The sequence below is a fragment of the Anastrepha ludens genome, chromosome 2 (assembly GCF_028408465.1).
Source record: "Anastrepha ludens isolate Willacy chromosome 2, idAnaLude1.1, whole genome shotgun sequence".
Lineage (NCBI taxonomy): Eukaryota > Metazoa > Arthropoda > Insecta > Diptera > Tephritidae > Anastrepha > Anastrepha ludens.
The window spans coordinates 154714523-154740934 of record NC_071498.1 but is presented as its reverse complement, the minus strand read 5'-3'; the positions used below and the strand labels follow the sequence as shown (position 1 = coordinate 154740934).

Sequence of the window (26412 nt, the reverse complement as noted above, 5' to 3'; positions counted from 1 at the left end):
TAAAAACTTTTCTATATGCGAGGTGCGTTCAAAAATAAGGTGAATTTTCAAATTTCCCCAGCTACGTACGAATTTCGATTATTATTTTCTTCTATGTTGGTACACTCGTCTTGCTTGTGAGAGGCATTAAGAAGACAATTGTTTTGCGTGTACCACCATAAACGCCCAGATAAAGCGCGGGCTTAACCAAAACCGCCCCTGCGAGAGGACTGTCCTAGTAGCGTTGGACCTAAAGAAAGCTTTCGATACCATTTCACGCTACTAGATGATATTTATCACTCCCGCCAGGGAGGTGTCCGCAAACTACCTGAGCGGTCGTCACTCGTCAGTGATTTTTCGAGACCAAATATCAAAGCAGAGGAAGATTAAGCAAGGTGTGCCACAGGAGGGTTCTTTCACCCGTGCTGTTCAACTTCTACATCTCGAAGCTCTCCCAACCACCAGAGGGAGTCTGGTCTCATACGCTGACGACTGCATGATAATGGCGTCGGGAAATGACAACGATGGTCTGTGCTCCAAAGTGAACAGCTACCTTACCGACCTTTCTCGCTTTTTCGCTGCGCGGAATCTCCAATTTTCCCCCGCTAAATCCACGGCGACCCTCTTTACCACCTGGACAAAAGAGGTCAAACTGTCCCTCAGGGTAAAAGTTGATGACACATTAATTCCGACGGTAAACAACCCCAAAATTTTGGGTGTAACCTTTGACAGTTTGCTCTCCTTTTCAGCGCATACAACCGCAATTGCCCCTAAGGTCCAAAATCGCAACAAGGTCCTCAAAGACAAAGAACTGTTGCTATCGACAATTGGTCGGCCGGTTCTAAACTATGCTGCACCTGTCTGGTCGCCTGGAACTAGTGACATGCAGTGGATAAAGCTGCAGGCATGCCAAAATACTGCCATTCGGACAGCGACCTCCTGATGTCCCCTATTCAACACCTTCACAATGAGGCACAAATGCTTTCTGTAATGGAGCACAATAAACTGCTCAGCAAGCAGTTCCTGCTGGGGTGCTACCGTAGGTTTCACCCTTGCAGACACCTGCTTGAGCCAGAGCTGCCTCCTAGGCACGTCAGGAGACACCTTTTAAACTATGCAGACGAGATTCACGACAAAACTGACAGAAACCTACAGGACCAGACAGTAGTTAGACAGTCAATAAATGACATTCACCGGGAGACCGTCACCACCTTCTTAAGCTCCCGCCCTGTGAATGCCGTAATCGGAGACAAACCAGCACCTATTGCAGACGAAGAGCTCCAGCTTCCTCGTGAGGCACGGCACTGGCACAACTACGTTCTGGATATTGTAGCAGGTTAAACTCCTACTTAGCCAGAATGGACCCCGACATACCAAACATATGCCCGGCATGTGAAGATACCCCGCACAACACTAACTAGGACGACGCTCGCTCTGGACGCCCCAGCACATCAACAACCGAATCACAATTAGAGAAGTTGCTGAGGATGTCGGGATGCCGGCATATCGGTTGGCTTATGACATGCAAAATTTTTAAGAAATTTTGGGCGTGAAACGTATGGCAACGAAGTTCGTTTAAAAATTGCTGAATTTTAACCAAAAACAACTACGCAACGATTTAATTTGCTTAAAAGGGTCATAGTGGTCACTAGTGACGAATCATGGGCATATGATTATGACATCGAAACCAATACCCTATCGTCCCAATGGATAAGTCCAGGAGAGCCAAGAACAAAAAAAGTATGCCAAGTTCGGTCAAATGTCAAGGTTTTGCTCACTGTTTTCTTCGATTATCATAGCGTAGTGCATCAGGAGTTCTTACCACAAGGGCGTACGGTAAACAAGAAGGAAGCTATGCGCCGTTTGCGTGAAGAAATAAGAAAAAACGGCCGGAATTGTGGAAAAAAATGCATGGCATTTGCATCATTATAATGCACCTGCTCACTCATCTTTGCGTTTGACAGATTATTTGGCCAAAAGCAAAACCGTTATCATGCCTCAGACAATGTATTCACCAGATTTGGCCCCTTGCGACTTTTTCTTGTTTTCTCAAGATTGAAGAGACCCATGAAAGGACGGCGTTTTGCGACGATTGAGGAGCTAAAACTTCGGAATCGCTGAAAGAGCTCAAGGACATACCAAAAAGTGCATATCACAACAGCTTCCAGGATTGGAAAAACGCTGGCACAAGTGTATTATATCTGAGGGGGACTACTTTAAAGGATATCCAATAGAAATTGCTGAATAAATGAATATTTTTTGAGAAAAATTAAAATTTGCCTCATTTTTTTAACACACCTCGTATTAAAAACATTATACTAAATATTTTTTCGATACCTCTTTCTTACTACTTTTTATTAATTGTTCTTAAAAAATAAGTAAATAGACTTCGTTCTTTATAAATCTCTTTCAAAATTTCACTCACTCTGTGCCCAGCCCTGGTCCGGAGTTCTCCCAATTACCCTCATTATGCTCTAGCGAGTAGGGACCATAGGTTTCATGTATCGGCGCGCCATGTAGATAAGCCGAAGGGTGGCCCTTTGGTGGATTGGTATAAATGATTTCCGGTAGTGAATGGTGTTCGGGCGCATGCCAAGCGGGAACAACCTGTAGAGTAGAAAGTATTGAAGAACAAAGAAATTAGTACAACAAATAGTGAAAAAATATGAAAATAATCAGTAAATTAAAAAATTCAGTTAAATTTATGAAATCTCAAAGTAGAATAGCTCATCTAAGTAGAATCGCAGGTGTTTTCTGTTAGGAAGTGTAATTGTGAGGCTTTTGTTGAAAAAGCCATAAATAATTGTATGTTTTACCGATATGTTTTCAGTTACAAAAAAAAGTTAAAATTGGGCTTTTATTTTATCGGTCTCTAAACAAAAAAAAAAGTTGAAATTTTAATCCTAAAATTTTATTTAATTTTTTCGGGCAAAAATAAAAGTTAAAATTTAAATTTTCGTTCTTCAGTCAAACATAAAAGTTTAAAATTAAATTAATTTAATAAAAGTTAAAATTAAAATTTTATTTTTTCTTCGAAAAAAAAAAAACAAAAGTTAAAAGTTGTCTTTTATTTCTTCTGTCAAAAATTAAAGTTAAAACTCGGTCAAACATAATTTTTTTGTTAAAAAAGAGTTAAGATCTGCCTTTTCTTTTTTGGTAGAACGAAATTAAAATTTGACTTTTATTTTTTCGTTAACTTTTAAATTTGTTGATTAAAAAAAATTGAAACTCTACATTTAGTTAGCTTAAGTACGATTTTTAGTGGTGAAAAAAAGTTGAAATGTAACTTTTATTTCTTCGGTTAAAATCTGACTTTTATTTTTCGGGTGGAAAAAAGTTAAAATCTGGCCCTTTTTTTCTTCAGTCAAAAGAGTTGGAAAGTTGGGCAATCTTTAATTTTTTTTTGTGGTTGAAAAAAGTTAAAAGCTGGCTTTAATTTTTTTGACTAAAAAGAGTTATGTTTTTGGTGTAAAAAAGTTAAAATTTGATTTTTAATTTTTTGTTAAAAAATTTTTGAAATTTAACTTTTATTTCTTTGGTGAAAAAAATTATAATTTTACATTTAGTTTTTGGGTCAAACATTTTAGTTGAAGTCTGATTTTTATGTTTTTGTTAAAAAATCTTAAAAATTCAAATTTGAGCTGTATTTTTTGTGGTCCAAAAAAGTTAAAATTTGACTTCTATGTTTTTGGTGTAAAAGTTACAATTTGAGTTTCATTTTTTGTGTTAAAAAATGTTAAAAATTAAAATTTGAGCTGTATTTTGTTTTGATCCAAAAAAAGTTAAAATTTGAGTTTTTGTCAAAATATGTTAGAATTTAACTTTTATTTTTTTGGTGAAAAAAATTATAATTCTACATTTAGTTTTTGTGTCAAAAATTTTAGTTGAAGTCCGATTTTTATTTTTTTTGTTAAAAAACGTTAAAAATTAAAATGAGTTTTATTTTTTTTGGTCCAAAAAAAGTTAAAATTTGACTTTTATGCTTTTGGTGTAAAAAAGTTACAATTTAAGTTTTATGTTTTTGTTAAAAAATGTTAAAAATTAAAATTTAAGTTTTAGTTTTGTTGGTCCAAAAAAAAGTTAAAATTTGACTTTCATTTTTCCAGTCAAACATATAAGTTAAGGTCAAGTTTTTATTTTGTTTATCAAAAATAAAAGTTAAAATCGGGCTTTTATTTTTTTGGCTGAAAAAAAGTTTAAATCTGGCTTTTATTTCTTCCGTCAAAAATAAAGCTAAAACCTGGGTTTTATTTGTTTGGTGAAAGAAGGTTAATTTCTGACGTTTACTTGTGTTGGTCAAAAATAAGCGTCCAAATTTTAACTTTATTTTTCAATCAAATATTTATAAAAATTAAGATGACTAGACTATTGCGCAGAGCTAGGCATCAGACAGCCATTTAAGCTTCCTGACCACTATAGTATCTTTCAAGTAGAAGTCTTTGCGATAGGAAAGGCTGCAGAAGTAGCAATCGCAAACACATCAATCAACTCCAAAATAAATATATCCGTTGACAGCCAAGCTGCGATAGAGGCAATAAACTCATATGCAATTTCATCTAAAAATGCTCTAAAAAGCAGGGAAGCCATAGAGAGATTAGCCGCAGACAGACGGTTGCATATCTATTGGGTACCCGGACATAAGGGCATTGCAGGAAACGAAATTGTAGATGAGATTGCCAAAAGCGCTGTTCACATACCATTTGAATAAGAAAATGACATGACACACTGAAGCCTTTAAATATAATTTACAATGGCATCGTTGCGAATATGAAAATACGTATAGACGGGAGGTGGAATAATCTAGCCACCTGCAGAACCGCGAAAATCATGTGCAGATAAATACGTCCGATTCATAGTAGCCCTGTCTAGAAAGGAAAGCAGAACTATCGGAGGTATTTTCTAGCGGCGCTCGCATACAAGATAGGAATCACAAACCACGATAGCTGCAGATTTTGCAATGAACTAGAAGAGAGGGAAACGCTAGAACACCTTCTATGTTCCTGTTCTGCATTAGCTAGAACCAGATTAAAAAGCTTTACAATATGAGAAGTTAGAAAACCTCTCGGGGATAGAGCTCCAAAGTTTACTTAGATTCGCAAAAAACGCAGACGTATTACAAGATGTCTACTACAAAGAAACCTGGCTAGCAAGCATCACATTACCATATATAAATGTTAAATAGGCGAATTCCAGTCGGAAAGATTTGTTTCAATAGAAATTTCGAAAGTTTTTTTCAATCCCTTATTGTTTTCAATCTCTTTTCTTTGCTGAAAATACAATTAAACTTCTTTTTTTTCTTTTCGCAGTCGCATAGTCGTGCATAAAAAATATGATATTTTTCTTACTAAATTTGTTTAACATTCTTGTACTAGGCAGACATTTGCTTGTAATTGCGCTCGCATGAAGTTGTGCCGTTACAATGCATTTGCACATACATTTGTCGGTATTTGACTGGAATTTCCAAAGTGCTTTTGGGTTATTTGTATGTCATCTCCATGTGCCATCCATTGTATAAGTAAATTCTTCCTATTCCCTCATATCCACAAAACAACATTCAATTTCAATTTTTTCAAAGTGCGCTATTTATGTCTACGATGGCTTCAAGTACTTGCTCTTCTTGGATTTTCTACATAATCCATTTGAAGTGTGCGAGCTGTGGTTATGTTTCTTTCGATGTCTGCATGAAAATATTTGTTCTAACTTATTGTTTGGGCTTTAATTTGGCTAGTAATTCTCTATTTATGGCTTTGTGGACTAGCTTACTAGGGTGTTTAATAACTTTGTTCACTGAACCTAACGGCAATGAGTGGAATATAGGCATATTGAAATGTACTGGAATATTGGTAATAATAGTTGAAGGAGTTGGAGGAGTTCCAAATGTTGAAGTCCACGCAAGTGGGGAAAGTTACTGATCGCCATTTACTTGGCAGTGACCAGGACGATTCTTCTGCAAATGGTTCAGCTCACAACTTCTGAGATTAGCCCAAGTATCCTCTGGGTAGCTTGCGAGCAACCGTTCGGGAGTGCGCCGACGTGAGAAGGCGAAGCATCCTAGGATAGCTGGTTGTGCGCTGGGTTTGAGACCACTTAAAAATCCCCCCAATGAAAACATGTACAAAGCCTCGGATGAGAACTTTCCTACACTGATGACGACCCCTGCAAACGAACTAAGGACTACGATTTGAGGGCATGCACCTGGAATGTCCGGTCCCTTAATGGGGAAGGTGCCTCTGCCCGGCTGGTTGATGTCGTCGTGAGAGTAAAGGCTGACATCACTGACATCCAAGAGATGCGATGGACGGGGCAAGGCAAAAAAACTATAGGATCTTGCGTCGTCTACTACCGCTGCCATGTAAAATAGCGCAAATTCGGTGTCGGATTTGTGGTGGAAGAGAGACTTCGTCACCAAGTACTGTCTTTCACTCCGGTGGACGAGCGTCTCGCAATACTCCGCATCAAAGCCCATTTTTTTGACATCTCGCTCATTTGCGCCCACTCCCTGACGGCAGAGAAGGACGAAGCGACCAAAGATTCCTACTATGAGCGCCTGGAACGTTCCTATGAGCGCTGCCCCCGCCACGACATAAAAATCGTGCTTGGCGACTTCAACGCCAGGGTGGGAAAGGAGGCAATTTTTGGTCCCACAGTTGGAAAATTCAGCCTGTATAACGAAACAACCGGTAACGGACAGAAGGTGATTGACTTCACCGGGGCCCGAAATATGGTAGTCTGCAGCACGAGATTCCACCATAAGAAAATACACCAAGCTAAGTGGACCGAAAAATGCGAAACCAGATTGATCATGTTGTTATAGATGGAAGACACGTACGATCCGAGGATCCAACAATGACTCGGAAATTTCGAAAAATGTATGAACCTTCCTTGAACATCGCCGTGAAAAGATTCACCCAATTCTTAGAGCAAGAATGCCCACTAGTCTTTGTTCTAAATTTACTAGAAACGCTAGAGGGTTGTGCTAGGGCTATCTTTCCGACCAGGCAAGACTGGAAGGAGGGGAGAGTCGGCACGGATATAGGTACCTCTGTTTTCACTGACGGATCCAAAATGTAATCTGGAGTGTGAGCGGGGGTTTTCTCTAAATCAGCCAGCATTTCGGTCTTCTTCAAACTACCGGAAACGAGCAGCGTTTTTCAAGCAGAGGTCTTCGCGATGCTTCAAGATCGCTATTGGGAGGGAGACATTAATATTTTTTCCTATGCGATAAAGACACTGTCGTCGCCGTATTGCAGCTCTCTTCTGGGGAACTTCTGTAAGGAGGAACTCACACATCTCGATCGAGCAGGAAACATCTCCCTTATCTGGGTTCCTGGGCACAGGAATATAGAGAGAAATGAAATTGCCGACGAGCTTGCCAGGAAGGGGCCGACAGAACCGGCTTCAGCTGTCCCCCTCTCGGACATCGGTGTCCCTTTGTCCGTTGTTAAAGGGAAACTACACAACTTCTTTCTAAGAAAAGCGCAAGACAGATGGAGGTCTGTCTCATCGTGAATTTCGAAAATACTGTGTCCCCAATACGATAGAAATAGAACGCTTAAGGTGATGGGAATCCCCCGCCATTCGATTTCTAAACTCATTGCGGTGTTCACTGGTCACTGGGTGATCGGTACTCATGCAGAGGAGCTTGAAATTCCGTACAATCCTTATTGCAGAAGCTGTGGGGATAGTGATGGTAAATGATTTTTTGAAAAATCCTTACACAGCCCAAAAAAATTCCCTGCTTTTCCCTAAGCTTCAAAGAATGTTCCCTACAAAATTCCGTACACTTTTTTCTCCTGTGTTTACACTAAAATGAGGTACTTGCAACGTCAAAATTGAATTGTTTGCTTAAGTTTTGGACTTGGTGCTGTTTTAACACTTTATAATATAAAAAAATTGTATTTCAAATATATATAAATACACATATTTGTTATATTATAAACACATTTATAAAGAAATATTCAGCAAAAAGACTAAAAATTACACTTTTTCATTAAATTAAGTTCTGTTTAAAACAATACAGAGTTTCTATTTTTTTATTCTATTAAATGGTCCACCACTTGCAGCGCGACATTATGCGCAGCGAAGAACATGCTAAGACTAATTTCGAAATTTCTGGAACCATTTGGTTTACTCGGCTTTTTCTTAAATAAAACTGTTTATTTTAGGTGTCTTTTATTTTCTTCATATTTCTTTGGTGCATTTTTGTTTCGGCGTGCTTCTGCAAATCAGAATTGCCGCAGTTCAAAACTTTGTCGCACTCAGCGCATTTGCTTTTGAATGAATCGTTAGCCACAGCTTTCACTAAAATTCTTGTCGTCAAGCTACTTGTTATTGAACTTTTGTTTCCGATACTTGAATTTTTCTCCTACTGTTGCTCCGAAGAGTCCGTCGAAGACTTTTAATATAAAAAAAGCTAAAACTAAAATAATTGCAAATTTACTTAAAAGTGAAAGGCACCAGAAAACGCGGGACAACTAACTATTTCGAAGAAAAAATCGCGTTAGCGTTAACGAAGAAAAAAATAGCAATGTTGCCGTATTAACGTTTTAAAAACATGCTGCCATAAGGAAAAAAATACTGGCAGGAAATTTTACTGCGGATTTTTATTTTAAATGATTTTTTTTTAATTTTCCCGCTAATTTAAAATTTTTTCTGTCCTTCTTGAAAATTCCCTACATTTACAGAATTTAAAAATTTCTGTCCTTCTTTTCCCTACACCCACATTTTTCGACAAAACCCCCTACATGTAGGGAATTTTCTCTACATTTACCATCACTGTGTGGGGATCCTACCGAGACTGTTGAACACTTTCTCTGCAAATGTCCGGCTCTGGCTGCTAAGCGCTTGAGATTCCTTAGCGTGCCCTTTGGGGATGACTTGAAGACATTCTCCAGCGTAGATCCCTTTTCTCTCCTCCACTACATCAACAGCACTGGATGGTTGTAGAAGGTTTTCTCTTCTCAATAATTTTTCTTTGCACAGGTAATGGGTCCACATGATAGTATCAAAACGGCACGTAAGTGCTACTTGAAAGGTGCCTGTGGCACTCTTACCATTTTACCTACAGTGCGGTACTAGTGGATTTTCCAGCACGGTTTGCATGCCAACAACCATTTGCAATCATATACGAGTATAAGAAATATTTACTTGTAGTACTTCAGCAAGAACTAACGTTGAACAAATGTTGAGTATTACAATAGAAGAGAATCTAAATATAAAGTCTAAATTCACATATGCAAATTTCATTAGATTAGAGTGTACTTATTTTAGCAACAGTAAATAATCTTGATGGATTGAATTGTAGGTATGCGGCAATAAATAATTTTAACTAGCCAAGAAGTAGTATAAGCTTTTGTTTATATTTCAGCAAAGTTTAAAAGACGCTCCAATAGGAGTTAAAGACAAAATAACAGTAATAATAAATTGAATATCTCTCAACCTTTAGTAGTCTTTAAACGATTGCCACACTGAATGGAGGCTTAAAGCTTTTCGTCTGTGTATACAGTGTACTTATACTCGTACATTCAATATGAAATCCATTCAATGCGTGCGTAATACGGAAGAAAATATAATACATAAGAGCCTTAGCACAAATATTACCAAAAATCAATGCAAATTTTGAAATACTTCACATTTGCTATTATTCTAAAATTTACTGGACTATAAAATTGCATACAGTTGTTTTTATAAATTCATGGCTTTGTTTAATCTACGAGTTTTGCTACATTCCATGCTGAATTTTGTAGAACAAAAGGTAGGTTTGCAAGTTCAAAAATCATGTGCGTGAGTTTTCAAAATGTTAACAGCGCCCTACGCGGACTCCATGAATAACACATCGAAACGAACAAATAATCAACGGAATAGTGCATCTCTAAAACCTAAAAAGACGAGGGCAAATTCCATCCAAAATCCAGGTATTTCTGACCGTTTTGATTGCCCTGGTCTGGTCAATTGCAAGTTTCTTTCGGCTTTCCGAATAGTAAGTAAAGAGAGTGAGAGAGTATAGAAGCACGTGAGGGAGAGTACTCGTTGCGAAACACCGGAGTTGTAGAAAACAGATTGTGGTTTCTGACCATAAAAATGTATCACATTTGATATTTGAGCGAAAATAACATAGAATATTTTCTCACGAAATGATTTTGTTTCGATGTTCCAGACATGTAGCTCTGTCAAGGCAGCACATTTCAATGCCAAGCGAGGTTTCAGACAAGGCGATCCATTATTGTGCGACCTCTTCAAGCTCCTAATGGAAGGGGTACTACAGAGAGCCGGTGTTCATCGAAAATGGCACTATTTTCACCAAAAGTGTGAAACTCCATGCATATACTGATGATATCGACATCATAGGGAACTGCAAGCAAGATGTTACCGCAGCATTTCCCGCTATCGAAAGAGAGTCAAAAAGAGAGGGTCTAGCGGTTAACGAGGGCAAGCCGAAGTATGCATATGCTGTTCACTAGCAAAGATAAGAGGCGTTTTGGATCCAGAATTTCCTCGGACAAGAATTTATACATATGTCTTGGTACGGCCGTCACAGCAACAAACGATGTCAGCCCGGAGAAAAACAAACGGATCACGCTTGCTAATAGGTGTTACTATGATCTCAGTAAGCAAATGCGTGGCAGAGACCCCTCTCGCGCGACAAAACTAACACTTTACAAGATGCTCATCTTGTCCGTGCTACTCCGTGCTGAAGCAGGGGTCGTGTCGTGGACGGATGTAACAGCTTGCGCTGGCTAGGCCACGTCTAGCGTATGGGTGCAACAGCTTTGGCGTATTCGAGAGAAAGATTCTTCGGAAATCTATCCTATTCATGTTGGCAATAACTTCAGCGCTTACGCTGGCTGGGCCACGTCGAGCGTATGTATGCAGAAGCTCCAGCAAAGAAGGTGTTCGGATGGCTAGCTAGAAGGCAATGACGTAGGGGAAGACCATACCTCCGATGGAAAGATAAAGTTGAGGGATCCCTATCATCGCTTGGTGTAAAAAATTGGAGAAGGCGCGCGAAAAGCAGAGACGCCTAGCGAGATTTGATCCGGTAACTGGTTGTGATCCTTGATCAGGCCATATAAGTAAGTATGTACGGGCTTCTTCCTTTCGCCATTTCCCAGCTCGCTATCTCTATGTTCGATTAATTTGACGAACAATTTGCATGCGAAAGCATAAACAAACTTATCGAGTAAGATTCGCCGCTAGCGAGTATGGCGGTAGCTCTGCCCTAGATAATGGTTTGGGCCATTGTAACCGCAGATGGGCGCTCTCCAATCGTTTTCATCGAGCCTGGCGTCAAGGTAAATGCGAAATATTATCGGGAATGTATTCTGCAGGTTGCTTCGAGGCCATGGGCACCAAACATTTCGCTAGCAGACCATGAACGTTTCAACAGGACTCGGCACCGACTCACAAAGCTCGAGTGAACCAAGAATAGCTAAAAAACAACGTTTCGAACTTTATAACGTCCACACAATGGCTCTCAAATTCACCAGGCGCGAATCCGATAGATTATTCTCTTTGGGATATTTTGAAGAGAAAGGTCCGAGCTCAAAGGTTCAGTCTCAAGGCGCTGAAAAACACCATTGCCCGCGAATGGGTCAAAATAAATGCAAGTCACATTCGGGCAGCTTGCGATTCGTTTCTAGACCGTATCAAGGCCATAGTCAAAAGATGGTCATATCGAGCAAAAGTGAATTGATTCTCAATTTTGTATTATTTTCACACATTTTTTACTTTGATTTGAATAAAAAAAATTTCCAAACGAAATTTATGACCTTTTTATTTGGTTACACTTCGAGGGCCGGAGCCTGTATATTACACTACAATAAATAACTGAAGTCAGTCTATTTGGAAAACAAAACTATGTGCACCTTTCATTTTTGTGCACTTCTCATTTTTAAAAACTTAATTTTTTATTGGCGCGTACACTTCCGTCAGCTGTTTAGCCGAGCTCCTCCTCCTATTTGTGGCGTGCGTCTTGATGTTATTCCACAAAGGGAGAGACCAACACTTTCAAGCCGACTCCAAACGGCAGGTATTTTATTTATGAGGAGCTTTTTCATGGCAGAAATTCATTCAATTTGCCACTGCCTTCCGAGCTATTAAAAATTCGCAAACACAAATATTCAGAATAATCTTTATGTGCTTAAGAATTTACGCTTAAGAATATAGTCTGTTTTAGGAATGCTTTAAATCAAGCATTGCTTTTGTTTTTAATCAAATAATTTTCCATTACAGTGGCATCTTCTTCACATGTGTTGCCTTGGTGTTTATGTAAACATATTCATACATTGATTCAAATACCTGCATACATACAGATGTCGTGCTAAAGTTCTCGCGAGCTAAACTCAAAGTAATAATAGGACTATGAATAAGTTCGTGCGGTTTTTTTTCGAAATTTGAAACTTTATTGACGTAAAATGGTTACAAATTTAATATTCAAAATATTGTCCATCGCTTACTACTACTTTTTCCCATCTTTCTGGCAATTCACGGATTCCCTTTGTGAAAAATTCGGTCGGTTTTGCCGCAATCCACGAATCGATCCATTTTTTGACTTCATCGTAATTACGGAAGTGCTGGTCAGCCAGGCCATGTTGCATCGATCGGAAGAGATAGTAATCGGATGGCGCAAGGTCTGGACTATACAGCGGGTGGGGTAGGACATCCCATTTGAGCGTTTCTAAGTATGTTTTGACCACTTGTGCAACATGTGGCCGAGCATTGTCATGTTGCAAAATAACTTTGTCGTGTCTATCGGCGTATTGCGGCCGTTTTTCTCGCAGTGCTCGGCTCAAACGCATCAATTGTCGTCGGTAGACATCCCCCGTAATCGTTTCATTCGGTTTCAGTAGCTCATAATACACAACACCCAGCTGGTCCCACCAGATACACAGCATAACCTTCAGGCCATGAATATTCTGCGCCGACGTCGATGTTGAAGCATGGCCAGGGTATCCATACGTTGCCCGACGTTTTGGATTGTCGTAATGGACCCACTTTTCATCGCCAGTCACAATTCGATGCAAAAAACCCTTTCTTTTGTGCCGTTGAAGCAGTTGTTCGCATGCCATAAAACGGCGTTCAACGTCTCTTGGCTTCAATTCATACGGCACCCAATGGCCAAGCCAAAATCACCACTTTTAAAGCGTGCAAACCACTTCTGGCACGTTCGCTCAGATAGAGCATGCTCACCATAAACTTCCACCAAGATACGATGACTTTCGGCTGCTTTTTTCTTCATATTAAAATAATGAAGAAGAATTCCCCGCAAAAACACATTATTTGGCACGAAATTCGACATTTTCAAGTGTGGTAAAAATATTGTTGTTTACGCTTCAAATAAAAAACTTATACTGACGTTTGTGCCTTACGACAGTAGCTCTCCAATGAATGTTTGGAAATGTGGATCGATGGAATAATAATCAAGTTACGCCATCTGTTGTAAAACCGAAACGAACTTATTCATAGTCCTATTATTATGGCAAAAACGCATACATACATACATACGTACATGTGTAGGTATAGCATATGGACAGAAATGTATTTAGTATATTTGTGATACCAAGGAACAAACTTTGGCAATGAAAAGTGAATCTCTCTGATTTTTCGCAGACTCTGATGACATGAATTGCTGATTATGTACGCACATTCATACATACTTACATACATATGTATATGATATATTTGACAGCTACCAGAAAGTGGTTTAAGGTGAATTGATGAAAACAATAAAATAAAATAAGTGAAAGCCATGTCGGCACTAGAAATTTTGCGAGAAGAAAATAAGAATTATAAATCCAATCAAATGTATATATATACAGGGGGTGTACGGTTTTTGAATACATGCATACATGCGGTTGCAACTTCCCGAAACCATTACACCGCGTTACACACATTCTGTCCTATGAACCAAATATAATATACTTTTTCGGAAAGGGGATAAAAAATAAAAATACACGTGTATCGGCGATTTTCATGTACACGTCACAATTTTTTTTTTGTATTTATAACTTTAAACGAGCAATTCTTGTATGCATATCTGTATAGCCACACGATCTCAGGATTAGCTTAAGGGATTTGAATGAAATTGGGCACACAGATAGTGTATCACATTTCTAGACTTTTCACCTAGGTGTCGCCACTGACAATGTTTCACAGGGTTGCCACCTGTTCGAAATTAAAAAAAAAAATTGCGTGAGATGTGCCGATGTGGGTATCAAAAGAAAGGTATTTCACTCCGCATTACAATGGAGACATAAAACCCCGAATTTTTTTATTAGTTTTATTATACAATATTAAAATTAAAAATTGTTACATTAAAAATTGTAATGCTTTTAAAGAAACTTAGGCCTTTTATTTTTGCGTTTGTAAGCATTTGTGTCAGTATCGCGACAAATAGACCAACAGTATTCGCCAAGCATATGCGTAATGTCTTGTCCTTTAAAGCGCTTTTCAATAGACGCAATGTCCTGATGGAACCTTTCGCCATGTTCATCGCTACAAGCTCCTAAATCACCAGGGAAACAATCTAAATGATTGTGAAGGAAATGAATCTTTAGCGACATTAATATTTCTATAGCAATAGTCGCACACGACTTCCGGAGTATATCACAAGTAAGGCACATAAGCAGTCATTAATATTTTCTGAAACGAATTAACCACTGTTTTCGTAATATTTTTAAAACTTTTACTTGGCGCGAATAAGCCACAAACGTAACAAAAGTTATTTCGAGTCGGGCACTGCATTTTTCGTAAGATGAAATATACAGAAAGACGTTTTCGCGCAATAGAACTTAAAACAATTGTCAAGTATACGTCTCCTAGTACCGCAACTGTCAGATAATCGGAACTTCCGGAACTGGAACAAGCACACAAACGGCACAAAGTGTCTTGTATGAAACAATAAATTAAAGGCTAATAAGGTGTTTAAAAATTTGGAGTCCCTTCAAGTTATGCCGAAAATTTAGAAAAAAAAAAAAATCTAGAAAATCTGAGAATAGATAAAATTTTTTTTTTTAATTTTACATAATAAAAACATTTCCACGAGTCTGCCTGCAGAAATTCAGCGCGATTGGATCACGGAAAAAGGGTAAAAAGTGATCCAAAGTTTTTCACTCAGGTGGACTACGAGCTCTATATTTTATACATAAAAAAAAAATTCTGACGTGTACATGAAAATCGCCGATACACGTATATTTTTATTTTTTCTCCCCTTTCCGAAAAAGTATATTTGGTTCATAGGACAGAAAAAAAGCTCGTTTTTGTAACGCAGTGTTATTTTTCATTTTACAATTTTTCAGATAAGACAATGAGTACTACAAATTAACTCAGGAAATGAAGATCAGATGCAATTATCGTCGCTAAATGCATACAAATCGATTTAGACGTATATAAATTTCTTAAGTGCGCCCCTGCATGCGTTCATAAGCATCGCCATGAATTGGAAACAATCGAAGACCTTTCAAAATCAATAAGGGTCCTTGCGAGGGAGCTTAATGTTTTTCAGTGTTTTATCCGTTGAGTTGTCCATGAAAATCTCTGGTAAGAATCCTACGTTATGCGCAAAAGACATTTTATGTCGGAGCAAACACGAGAACAGCGAGTTATGCGATCGAAACCGCCTACTAAAAAAATTCAACATTCTAAAACTCGTGAGATGCTATTTTTTTCTGACGAAACAAATTTTGAGCAAGACAAATAGACATCGTTTCTTTACTGCGAGGAACCTACAATTTTCCGCCAAAAAGTCCGCGGCGATCCTCTTCACCACCTGGATAAAGGAGGTCAAACGGCAATTAAAGGCAAAAATCAATGACATACCAATCGACTGTTAACAATCTGAAAATCTTGGGAGTTACCTTCGATAGTTTGGTCTCCTTCTCAGCGCATACGACCACTATTACCGCTAAAGCCAACAGTCACAACAAGGTCTTCAAATCGCTTGCCGGCAGCACTTGGGGCAAAGACAAAGAAATGTTGCTATCGACATTTAAGGCAATAGGCCGGCCGGTTCTAAACTATGCTGCATCTGTCTGGTCGCCTGGAACCAGTGATTTGCAGTGGACGAAGCTTTAGACTTGTCAGAACACTGCCATTAGGACTGCGACAGGATGTCTACTGATGTCTCCAATACAACATCTGCATGATGAGGCCCATATGCCCCCTCTAAAGGGGCATAATAAGTTGCTCACCAAGCAGTTCCTGTTAGGGTGTTACCGTAGGATACACTCATGAAGACACCTGCTTGAGCCCAAGCAACCTCCCAGGCATATTAGGAGGCACTTCCTTAACTACGCGGACGAGATCCAGGACAAAACAGATAAGAGATCCGGACAATACAGACGACATTCATCGGGAGACTCTTACTACCTTCTTAAGTGCCCGACCCCCGAATGACGTCTTCGGAGTCCAACCATCACCCATTGCAGACGCAGAGCTCCAACTTCAATGAGAGTCCCGCGTAACCTTGGCAAAATTACGTTCTGGATACTGTAGCAGGTTATACTACTACTACTACTAAACATATGTCCGGCATGTGAAGGCACCTCGCACGATACTAACCACCTTTTCACATACCTCATCCAACCCACCCATCTAACACCCTTCTACCTCTGGACCCAACCTGTCGATACAGCATGTTTCCTGGGCCTACGGTTAGATGAGCTAGACGAAGACGACCGGTGATTACACTACACTGACAGGGCAAAGTTACTGCTACAACAACAACGACAACCAATCGCAGAAAGGACCAGAATGGCAGATGGCTGTGTTCGAATCCTACATAGGTTCCTGTTGTTATGCCTACGAAGTTTCCAGCCACTGTTATGATATTAGATATTGTGAGCAACAAAGGACAGGTCGCACCGCCACGACACTTCTTTACTCAAGAATTTCGAGTGAGTTCTATTGCTAATATTGAGGTTCTAGAGACAACAGTGAAACCCTGGATTGATGCTGCACTCAGTGACATCCCGTTTTATCTTTCAGCAAGGCTCTGCTCCTTCAGACAAAGCGTTGGCGACACAAGATTGGATGTCTGAAAATTTCCAAGCTCACGTAACACTGAACTCACTCTCTCTCTCTTAGCTTCACAGTCTGTGTTGGACCATAGCTTTATCAACAATCCTCCTCCCATTCAGTCTCTCTCTTGCCTCATTACTCAAATTACGAACGTTCATCGCTTTTAAGTCTGCCTTGACGTCATCAAGTCATCTCTTTCTTGGTCGGCCTCTCCTTCTTCCTGAAATTGGACGCAAAGTAAGCTCCCTTTTTTGGACTCTTTCGTTCAACATTCTTATGATGTGGCCAATCCATCTAATCCGCTGCGTTTTATTAAATGTATTACATTTTCACCACCAATAAGGTTTTTAATTTCGTTGTTGTAACAGATGCGATACGTGCCGTTTTCAAGCCGAGTAGGAGCGTAGATTTTTCTCATTATGGTTCTTTCAAATCGCAATAGCTGGTTTATATCATAAACTTTCAGTGTCCAGCTTTCAGCACCATAAGTAAGAACCGGACGTAGAAAACCGAGCTTATGGCCGCCTAAGTCCCTACACCATACTCCCGCGGATTACTAAAGGGATTTCCAACAACAGGTGCTATTTGAAATAGCCCGCTATTTTCGCATTGAAATTATTAAAATTCATTATAAAAATGGTGAAAATTTGGCAGAGACGGTTCGCAAAACTCAAACATTTTCGTGAAGCACGCTGTCGGACCGCAATACAGGAATTGGTGAAAAAATTCGAGCTGTTGGGACAAGTTAGTGATGTGAAGAATAAAACCTGTGCACGTCGCTCAAGAACAACCGAAAATATTGCTGTTGTAGCTGAAAGTGTTGAAGAAAACCCAGGTTTTTCCAGGCATTCCACAAACGTCATTACCCCGTATTTTGCATATATAACACAAGAACTCAAGCCGGCCGATCATCTACAACGTTGTGTCTTTGCTGATTGAGTCGTTGAAATGCATACAAATGATTTGGAATTCCATCGAAAAATCATCTTGAGTGATGAGACCCATTTCCACCTCGCTGGCTTCGTCAACAAGCAAAATTGTCAGATCTGGGACTCAGAAAATCCAAGAGTTATTGTTGAAAAGCCTCTCCATCCTCAACGTGTGACTCTTTGTTGCGGGTTATGGTCCGGCGGAGTCATTGGACCAAACTTTCTCGAAAATGAAGCTGGAAAAAAAGTTACGGTGAATGGATTGGGCTATCGAGAGATGACTAACGATTTTTTATGCCCGACATTGGATGGTATTGATCTGGACAATGTTTATTTTCAACAAGACGACGCTACGTACCACAAAGGCAACGAAACCATTGATCTTTTGTCAAAATAACACCTCATATAGGAAAAACCCTTTATTTATGGTGCGCATTTGAGCGTGAAAACTATTCGTGAAGTTTCATTCAATTTTGTTCAAAATAAAAGTTAATTAGTTTTACTCTCGAGTTTGAGGGCACGCCGAACGCAACCTCTATGTAAGTTAACACCAGCTTGAAGCTCACTTTTCCGTAATTCTAAAAAATAATAAAAACAGCACCTGCTTATGTGCTGCATCAACAGTAAAGGCAGTTGCCAAAAGCACTCACACAAAATAATTCCAGAGAAATAATAGGAACTGCTGCATCAGCAATAAAGGCAGATGATCAAACATTGCGATTAAATTGCAAGTGAATGAGACTTAAATTGCAATATTAAACTGCGACAGAGGCGGAGGCGTTGGCGCCAGCAGTGACAACAGAATGGATAGGGTAAAATAGAAGATTAAATGTGTACCTCTTGGTTTCCTAAATGATGTTAATAGTATAATATAATAATTTACTTCTTGGCAAACTGGCAGAGGAAACACTTCGTAAAAGGGAAGAAATAAAAATCGCTAACAAAAATAACTTTGTTTTATTAAAAACGGTAGCTTGTATGCTGACATTTTACTGCAAGGCTTTGAAAGCATTATTTATTAATAAGATTAGGATTTGCCAAGCATCAGCTTATACAATTTTACGCGAAAATTAATTTTTAAAAAAATCGAAAACAATTTAAATCACTCAAATGGATCAGCCGATTTGGCTGAAATTTGCCTATGTTCATCCCACATAAAAATATTTAATTGAATTTGATACATTTTTTATATAAGTAGCTTTCAATAAAAATAAAAAGCATAGCCTGTATGTGCATCAAACGAATTTTCATCTTCCACTATCCTTATAAATTTTCTTTTTGCAAAATCCAATCACTCATTCTCTTTGAAGTACTGAAAATTAACTAAATCTTGTTTTCATGAAATCAACTAAATCTTATTTCATTTTAAAATGAGTAAGTAAAACTCTGTAAATAAGCTGAATTCCTAATAGGTTCAATAGGCTCAATGACAAGGCTTCAGCTGTTACTGCAAGGCATGCACTCGTTCGTGGTTGACTAAGAGTTGTGCCTTTTGTATGCATGTGGAGTGCCAATTTAACGTTCCAGGGTTTATGTATGGAGAATAAATAATGCAATGAGTGAACAAGATAAATATTTTTTCAAAAAATAAAGAATTTGTATATGTTGATTTTCCGTATTTTTACGTTTTCTTAATTGAATTTGCTTCAATTTACAAATTTACCAATTCAAATTTTATTAAAATTCTAATGTGACTCGATACTAACTTATAAGTGAATGCATGTATGCTAGTAAATATGTGTGTATGTATGTATGTGTGCATATATGTATACATTCATAATGAATTGAAAAAGACTGAACCATCTTACTGCCTGAAGCGCCCGAGCAGCTTACTACGTCAGCAGCAGAAAACGTCAAACGCCGCACAGTGGTATAACTTCAGGAATTTGTTGGCAAATATAGAAGTATACTGAAGTGTTGTCTACATGTAAAGCTTAAGCCAGTTAAAAAAATTTTCCCTTGCATTTATAATATAGTAAAACTTTTTTAAATATATATTTTAATTTAAGCAGAAAAAAGAAGATATCTTAACGAAACTCGGTGCATAAGTTAATCTTATGAAAGGTACCGACTGTATTAAAAATGGGCGAAATCGGGCAACAACCGCGCCTACTTCCCAATGTATAACGGTGCTTTAAAAAAACAAATGATATTTCACTAATTAATATAGTAAAGAAAAAAATGTTCAAAATCGATAGCTGGGTTAGCTTCCAAAATTTTGGCTGAAATAGGTAAGGAAATACCTTTGTTCCCTTGGTAAAAATTCCTAAAAATTTTCAAGTAGACAAAAACAGCCAAAAGTACAGAAATATTTTATTAATCAATTATCATTTCTTGAACTACATTATCTAGTTCCAAAAAACTTGTTCACGAGCCTTACGTCTTATCATCCCATCGGAAGATTTATGATTTTTGCAAATGACAATCAACTAGACAGCTGCAGAGTAAAAGATGGCAAGCAGTGTAGCGTTAAAGTAAGGATTAAAATGAAAATTTCCATTACTCAAAATATTTTTTTTTTATTTAGAAAAAAATTTAATCGAAAATAATGATTAATTTTTGTTTTCGCTGGGCAATATTTTGGTAACTTCTCCAAAATCCAATTATTCCATATTATAGTTCTGTATGTAGATGGCCTTTTAGCTTTTTTGTTAAAACTTGCTCATGCCAAGTTGAGCTTCTTACCCCTATTTTTTCATTACTCTCTGTCCTCAGGTATATTTGCTGACGATTGGAAACAAACATCTGTTACGTCTGTCTTTAAAAGTGCCAACTAAAATGATGCACGGAATTATCTCAAAGCTATCTTCAGCCTTCAAATTATTTGAGATTATTATAAATTGTAAATTGTCCTTTGCCGTTAAAAACCTAATTTCTACAAATCAATCGCCAATTGTGTAACGGTCACAAATGATTTTGAAAATAAGTCTTAGGTGAATACTATCTATACTGACTTCTTAAAATTTTGACATGTTTGTCACTGACTTTTGACATGTTCGTCACTGACTTTTGACAAATTATCATATCGATTGCTTTTGTTGAAATTGACCTCTTTTGGTTTTCATTCAACATTCTTGTCCTGGATTAAATCTAACTTAACCGATAGGCGCGTCCTAAGGTGTCCCACAAGGTAGCCTTCTTGGGCCCTTCGTTTTTGTTATTTTCATCAATGGCATTGCTTATGCCTCAAATTTGCCAATTTCTTGCTTTACCTTAAAATTTTTGCAACCATCACAGATTTACGTGACTCAATTAACCTTCAATCCGACATAACTACCAGAGTTAATGAATGGTGCAGCAAAAATCAGTTGATGCTTTCATGTAACTTTTAGAAAGATTACCAACACTTCGCTCTGTCTTACAATCTGTGAACCAAGTACAGAATTTTGGTGTTGTATTTGTTTCCAGCTGACACTAATAGCCATGCCAGTTATATTTTCTCGCTATTCGATTTTAGCTTTTATCCGCCAAAAGTGTCAAGCGTTTATGAACCCCTACTTAAATCTGTGTATTGTGCGGTGCGTTGGGTAGGTCAAGATTGGAATATGCCGCATTTATTTGGGGGTCGTACACAAAAATTCCATCTAACCGCTTTGAGCGAGTTCAAAAATTTTTTCTAAAATTTGCTTCCCGCTCTACAATATTTTCACCACTACCTTCTTACAATTCCCGATGCCAACTAATTTGCCTTCCTACATTTGAGGACAGAAGATTCATTTTAGCACCATAATTGGCTCCATTGACTGCTCCTATCTTTTGGAAAATATCGCTTTTAACATTCACTCTATAATTCTTCGCCATTCGGAACTCTTTAAAATTGCTTTTTCTAGAAGACGCTCCCATATCAGGAACTTGCGATTTTGATTTCACGCAATCAGGACTGTCTTTGTTAAATATTTATGAATGCTTTTCTCTGCACCACATCACTAGTATTTTGTCTTAGCTCAGGTACTTTATATTTGTCCTAACTTTAAGATTGATTTAAATTAGATTAATGTTAGCCTGTAAGAATATTTTGTAAGGTTCTTGCAATCGTAGACTTAAATAAATAAATAAATAAATTTTCAGTCAAAATTATTGCCATATAAGCCATAAGCAATACACCTAGTAAAGCCTTAGAGGAAAAAGGCTGCTACTACATATGTTTGGTCAGACTCACTCTCCGCTATTAATTCCATAGCCGATATGATTAAAGGTATTAACATCAGAAATATTATCGCACAATACCACCCAAAAATTATTTTAATATGCGTGTCTGGACACAATATTTTATAAAATTGTTGGGAACAACCTCGCCGACAAATTCGCCAAACAAGCTCATCAAAGTCCAATAACTAGGACAGACAACTTCAACTTATTCGATATCACAAATCATATTAAACCACACTACTACAACAAAAAAACGCCTGGAATGAAACCTAACCAATGCCTGGTACAAAAACATTAACTACAGAGAGACTCATATAACAGACTTCGTACAAAAAACTATAAAAAAAACCTACATGACTAGATATTATAAAATTCGAACGGCTTCGGTTAGTGCACACGAAAATAACGCACGACCATCTTATGATTAATACAAACCCAATATACTGGTACGTTACTTGCAACACAGATATCATAGCCACAGTTACTCGTCTTCTTCTGACCACGGCATGCCACCTATACAGAACAAATATTTACTAAAACAACCCTAATTTCACGCCTTCGGTCGCGTCTATTGAATTAATATCCCTAATAACTAAATTCCTTAACAGAACCAACCTATATCATAGGATCTAAAATAAAATTTATCTACATTTAAGAAAGGAAATATGTACGCCTAACACAATTTTACATAATTATAAGATTTATGTTGTAAGCTAATTTTATGTATTGTAAATAAATAAATACAACTTCACTAAGAGATATTCATTTTCGGAGAAAACAATTCTAGTCAGCCATTTGTCCTTACAACTGCATCATCCGATTTTTTAAATTTAATGCTCGTTTTTTTGCCACCGAAAAACTACTGCACGTCGTGCAAATGTTTGTATTCACACTCTGAAATTGTGAAATTGGCATGACACGTCGTTCATTCACCTGTGATGCGCACACCCACACACCAAATTCTCTTACATAACCCTGCAGCGAAAACTTTTGATACAAAACTGGTGTCGATCTAGTGATTTCGGGATAATGATTACATAATGCGCTTGGTAAATTTATATGAGACATACGAGTATCATCACAGCTTGGAATGAACTTTGTTGTAGAATACTGACTTGTATTTTTTAATAAATTATATCCAATTGCATAAGATAAGGGCGCTTCCGGAGCATGGTTCTCAAGCGAACCGAGCTCATGGAGTTCAACATCTTCAGTTTACAAGGCGATGCCAAAAAAGGGCAAAGAGACTTTGGAAACCTTAGAAGCAGCGATTGCGCAACGATGCACTATGGGCTGGCATCAAGAAAGGTGGCCAAAAGTCGGTTTTGGAACTGGGACCAATGGAGTATATTTTTGATATCTATACACTTTAGAGCAGCTATGAGCAAAATTTCAGAGAATTTCGTTTAGTAGTTTTGCCATTAAAGGGCGATAACCATTCATACTTCGGCTTTTTTTGCACTTGGTCATATAGTTAAAAACAGTGCGAAATTCGAATATCGCTCAAAATATTTTTGGTAAATTTTACGTTTTTGTATTCAGTTAGAATATTCCAACACAGATTATACTGAAAAAGCTTTGAAATAAAGGAACTTGACGAAAAAAAATTAATTTTATTCTTAAAATGTTGTTTTTTACCAAAAAGTTTTAGCCGTCGAATGCTGGCAACTTTTGGCACTCCATGATATTAACAAAATTTCAATATGAAAATATTCTTTGAAGTATCTATTATTACCTATTAATGCGCAAATGTGCGCTTTTTAGTATTTTCAGAGATAACGGTAAAAACGTATGTGCGCTCTGAACAGCTTTTGTACTGTGTCTATGTTCAAATGCCCATAACGTTTTACTGAATTGACAGATTTGAGTCATTTTTGATATATTAAAAATATTTTTAAAAAATCGTTACACAGCCAATAGAAATGTTTTTTTTGTTTACATTACAAAAGTAACAAAGTAGCCATGATAAATTAAAAAAATCGTTGGGAGAACGTAATTCTGATTGGGGGAAGGTTTTTTTAAATGTCTAGAATTTTGCTTCTAACAACATAGTAGGCATTAAATCAAAAATAAATTTCAGAAAATTCGAAACTTAGTTGGTCGGCTCATTGTTAAATGCAATTTAATCAAAGCTGTTTCATTATAATGGCGACATTCACGAAGAAGGAAATTTTAGATGCCAATGATGCTGAAAAAGGAAGCGGTGTAAAATATATTTTAAATAAATTACTAATTGAAGAAAATAAGGTACATTCTGAGGATCTTAAGCGTTTAGTTAAGATGGTTGCGTCTCTTATTTCTAAAAGAAAGGTTAAATACAAAAAAACCAAAAAAAATAATAAATCATTTACAGAGAAAAATGTCGAATGGATTAATTCACAGTTTCTCATTCCAGAATTAAGAATAAAGTCTAGTTCCGATTCTTCTTCCTTGAAACGTGGTCGCCCATGTGTTGAATTTGAAAAAATGTCAGATCGATCGAAGCGGCGGGCAATTGCAAAAATAAGCCAGCAATGTGAAAACGATCCTCTAAAAATATTATTGGCGGCACGACAAGCTGCAATAAAGTCTCAGGAGTGCGAATTAAGTTCGGTTTTGAAGAAAATCATAGAAAACCCAGAGTATTGCGTGAAAATAAAGCAATCCAGTAAAGCCACGCTTTCACTTATTGTGAAATCTCCTGAAGAAGCTCTGGCTTTTTTGATCGATAATGGGCTTTCAAAATCAGTTTATACAAATATAAGGTTAGCAACAAAATTAAGCGGAGCTGATGTTTGGCCTCCTTACGATCGATTAAAGGAAGCTAAAGAGCAATGTAGACCTCTAAAAGAATTCATTCAAATAAATGAGAATGAAGCTAAGTGCGATCTTCAAGCGCTTTTAAATCATACTGCCAGAAGAATTGCCGAGTTGCAGCAAGAAGTAGTACTTTTATATGCACAGAAGTCTAATTTTTGCGACATTGAAGCTGTTTTTATTTTTTCTTGGGGGTTTGATGGAACCAGTGGATTTCCATCATTCAAACAACCTTATTCTGAATCAAGTGTAGAAAAAGTTGATACAAATTTACTTGCTTGTACATGCATTCCTTTAAGATTAGTAACGTCAAATGGGACCATTTTGTGGAACAACGCTATTTCTCAATCTGAAAAATTTTGTCGCCCAATTTCACTTAAATGGATAAAAGAAACTACTGAAATTATTAAATCACAAAAGCAAATAATGGACGAACAAATTAATAAGCTCGAGTGCTTGGAAATTGAGGTACAACATTTTCGTATACGTTTACATTTTTCTTTGCATATGACTCTAATAGATGGTAAAGTTTTAAATGCACTTACTGACACAACATCATCACAGTCATGTCCAATTTGCCACGCGACACCAAAACAATTCAATGATCTTTCCAATATTGCGACAGATGTTTTCTTACCAATTACTGGCTCCCTGCAGCATGGCATAAGTCCATTGCACGCTTGGATTAAAATTTTGGAATGCTGTTTAAATATTTCATACAGGAAAAATATAAGAAAGTGGAGAGTCTCAAACGAAGTTGATAAAAAAGAATATTCGCGCAGAAAAGCAGAAATACAAGATATTTTGTGGAAGAAATTGGGATTGAAAGTGGACATGCCCAAGGATAGAGGTTGCGGAAACAGTAATGATGGCAATTCAGCTCGTCGGGCTTTTCAAAATTCAGAAGTCTTTGCAAATTGTTTAGAGTTGAATACAGAATTAGTAACCAACTTTTCAATAATATTAATGGCTTTATCCTGCCATCTGCCGATAGATCCTAATAAATTCAATATACTGTGCCATCAGACTGCAAGAATTTATGTTGCGAACTACAATTGGTATTTTATGCCTGCGACGGTTCATAAAATATTAATTCACGGCTCTGCGATTATAGAAAATAGTATTTTACCTGTAGGAATGTTTGCAGAAGAAGCTTCTGAAGCCCGCAATAAAAATTATAAGTGTTACCGTGAGCGGCACAGTCGGAAATGTAGTCGAGAAGCTACAATGCAAGATATGTTCTTGCGTTCTATGGATTCCTCAGATCCACTAATAGCGTCTCATAGCTTGAGTTCACGACTACAAAAACGAAAAAAATTGCCTCTTCCATCTGCAGTAATTGCATTACTCGCATTACCAGAGGTTCCGCAAAGTGAAGAGTAACGGCCACTCCTCAAAAGAGATAAAAAAAAAGTAAATCATAAAAAAAATATAAAAATATAAAAAAATTAAAAAAAAAAAATCTTAAAAAAGCAAAAAAAAATATTTTCAGTTGAAATCAATTTTATTTTCCTAAAATATCTTTAATTTTCAAATTAAGAAA

At 37.5% G+C, this 26412-nt stretch overlaps 1 protein-coding gene across 1 annotated transcript in view; it reads right to left on the bottom strand.

Annotated features, from left to right (window-relative positions):
- Positions 1-26412, bottom strand: part of LOC128855637 (uncharacterized) — a 103572-nt gene that overhangs the window by 48636 nt on the left and 28524 nt on the right. Inside the window, exon 4 of the mRNA XM_054090693.1 lies at positions 2405-2586. Within this exon, the coding sequence (XP_053946668.1) occupies positions 2405-2586 (182 nt within the window). The remainder of the gene's footprint in view (positions 1-2404; positions 2587-26412) is intronic.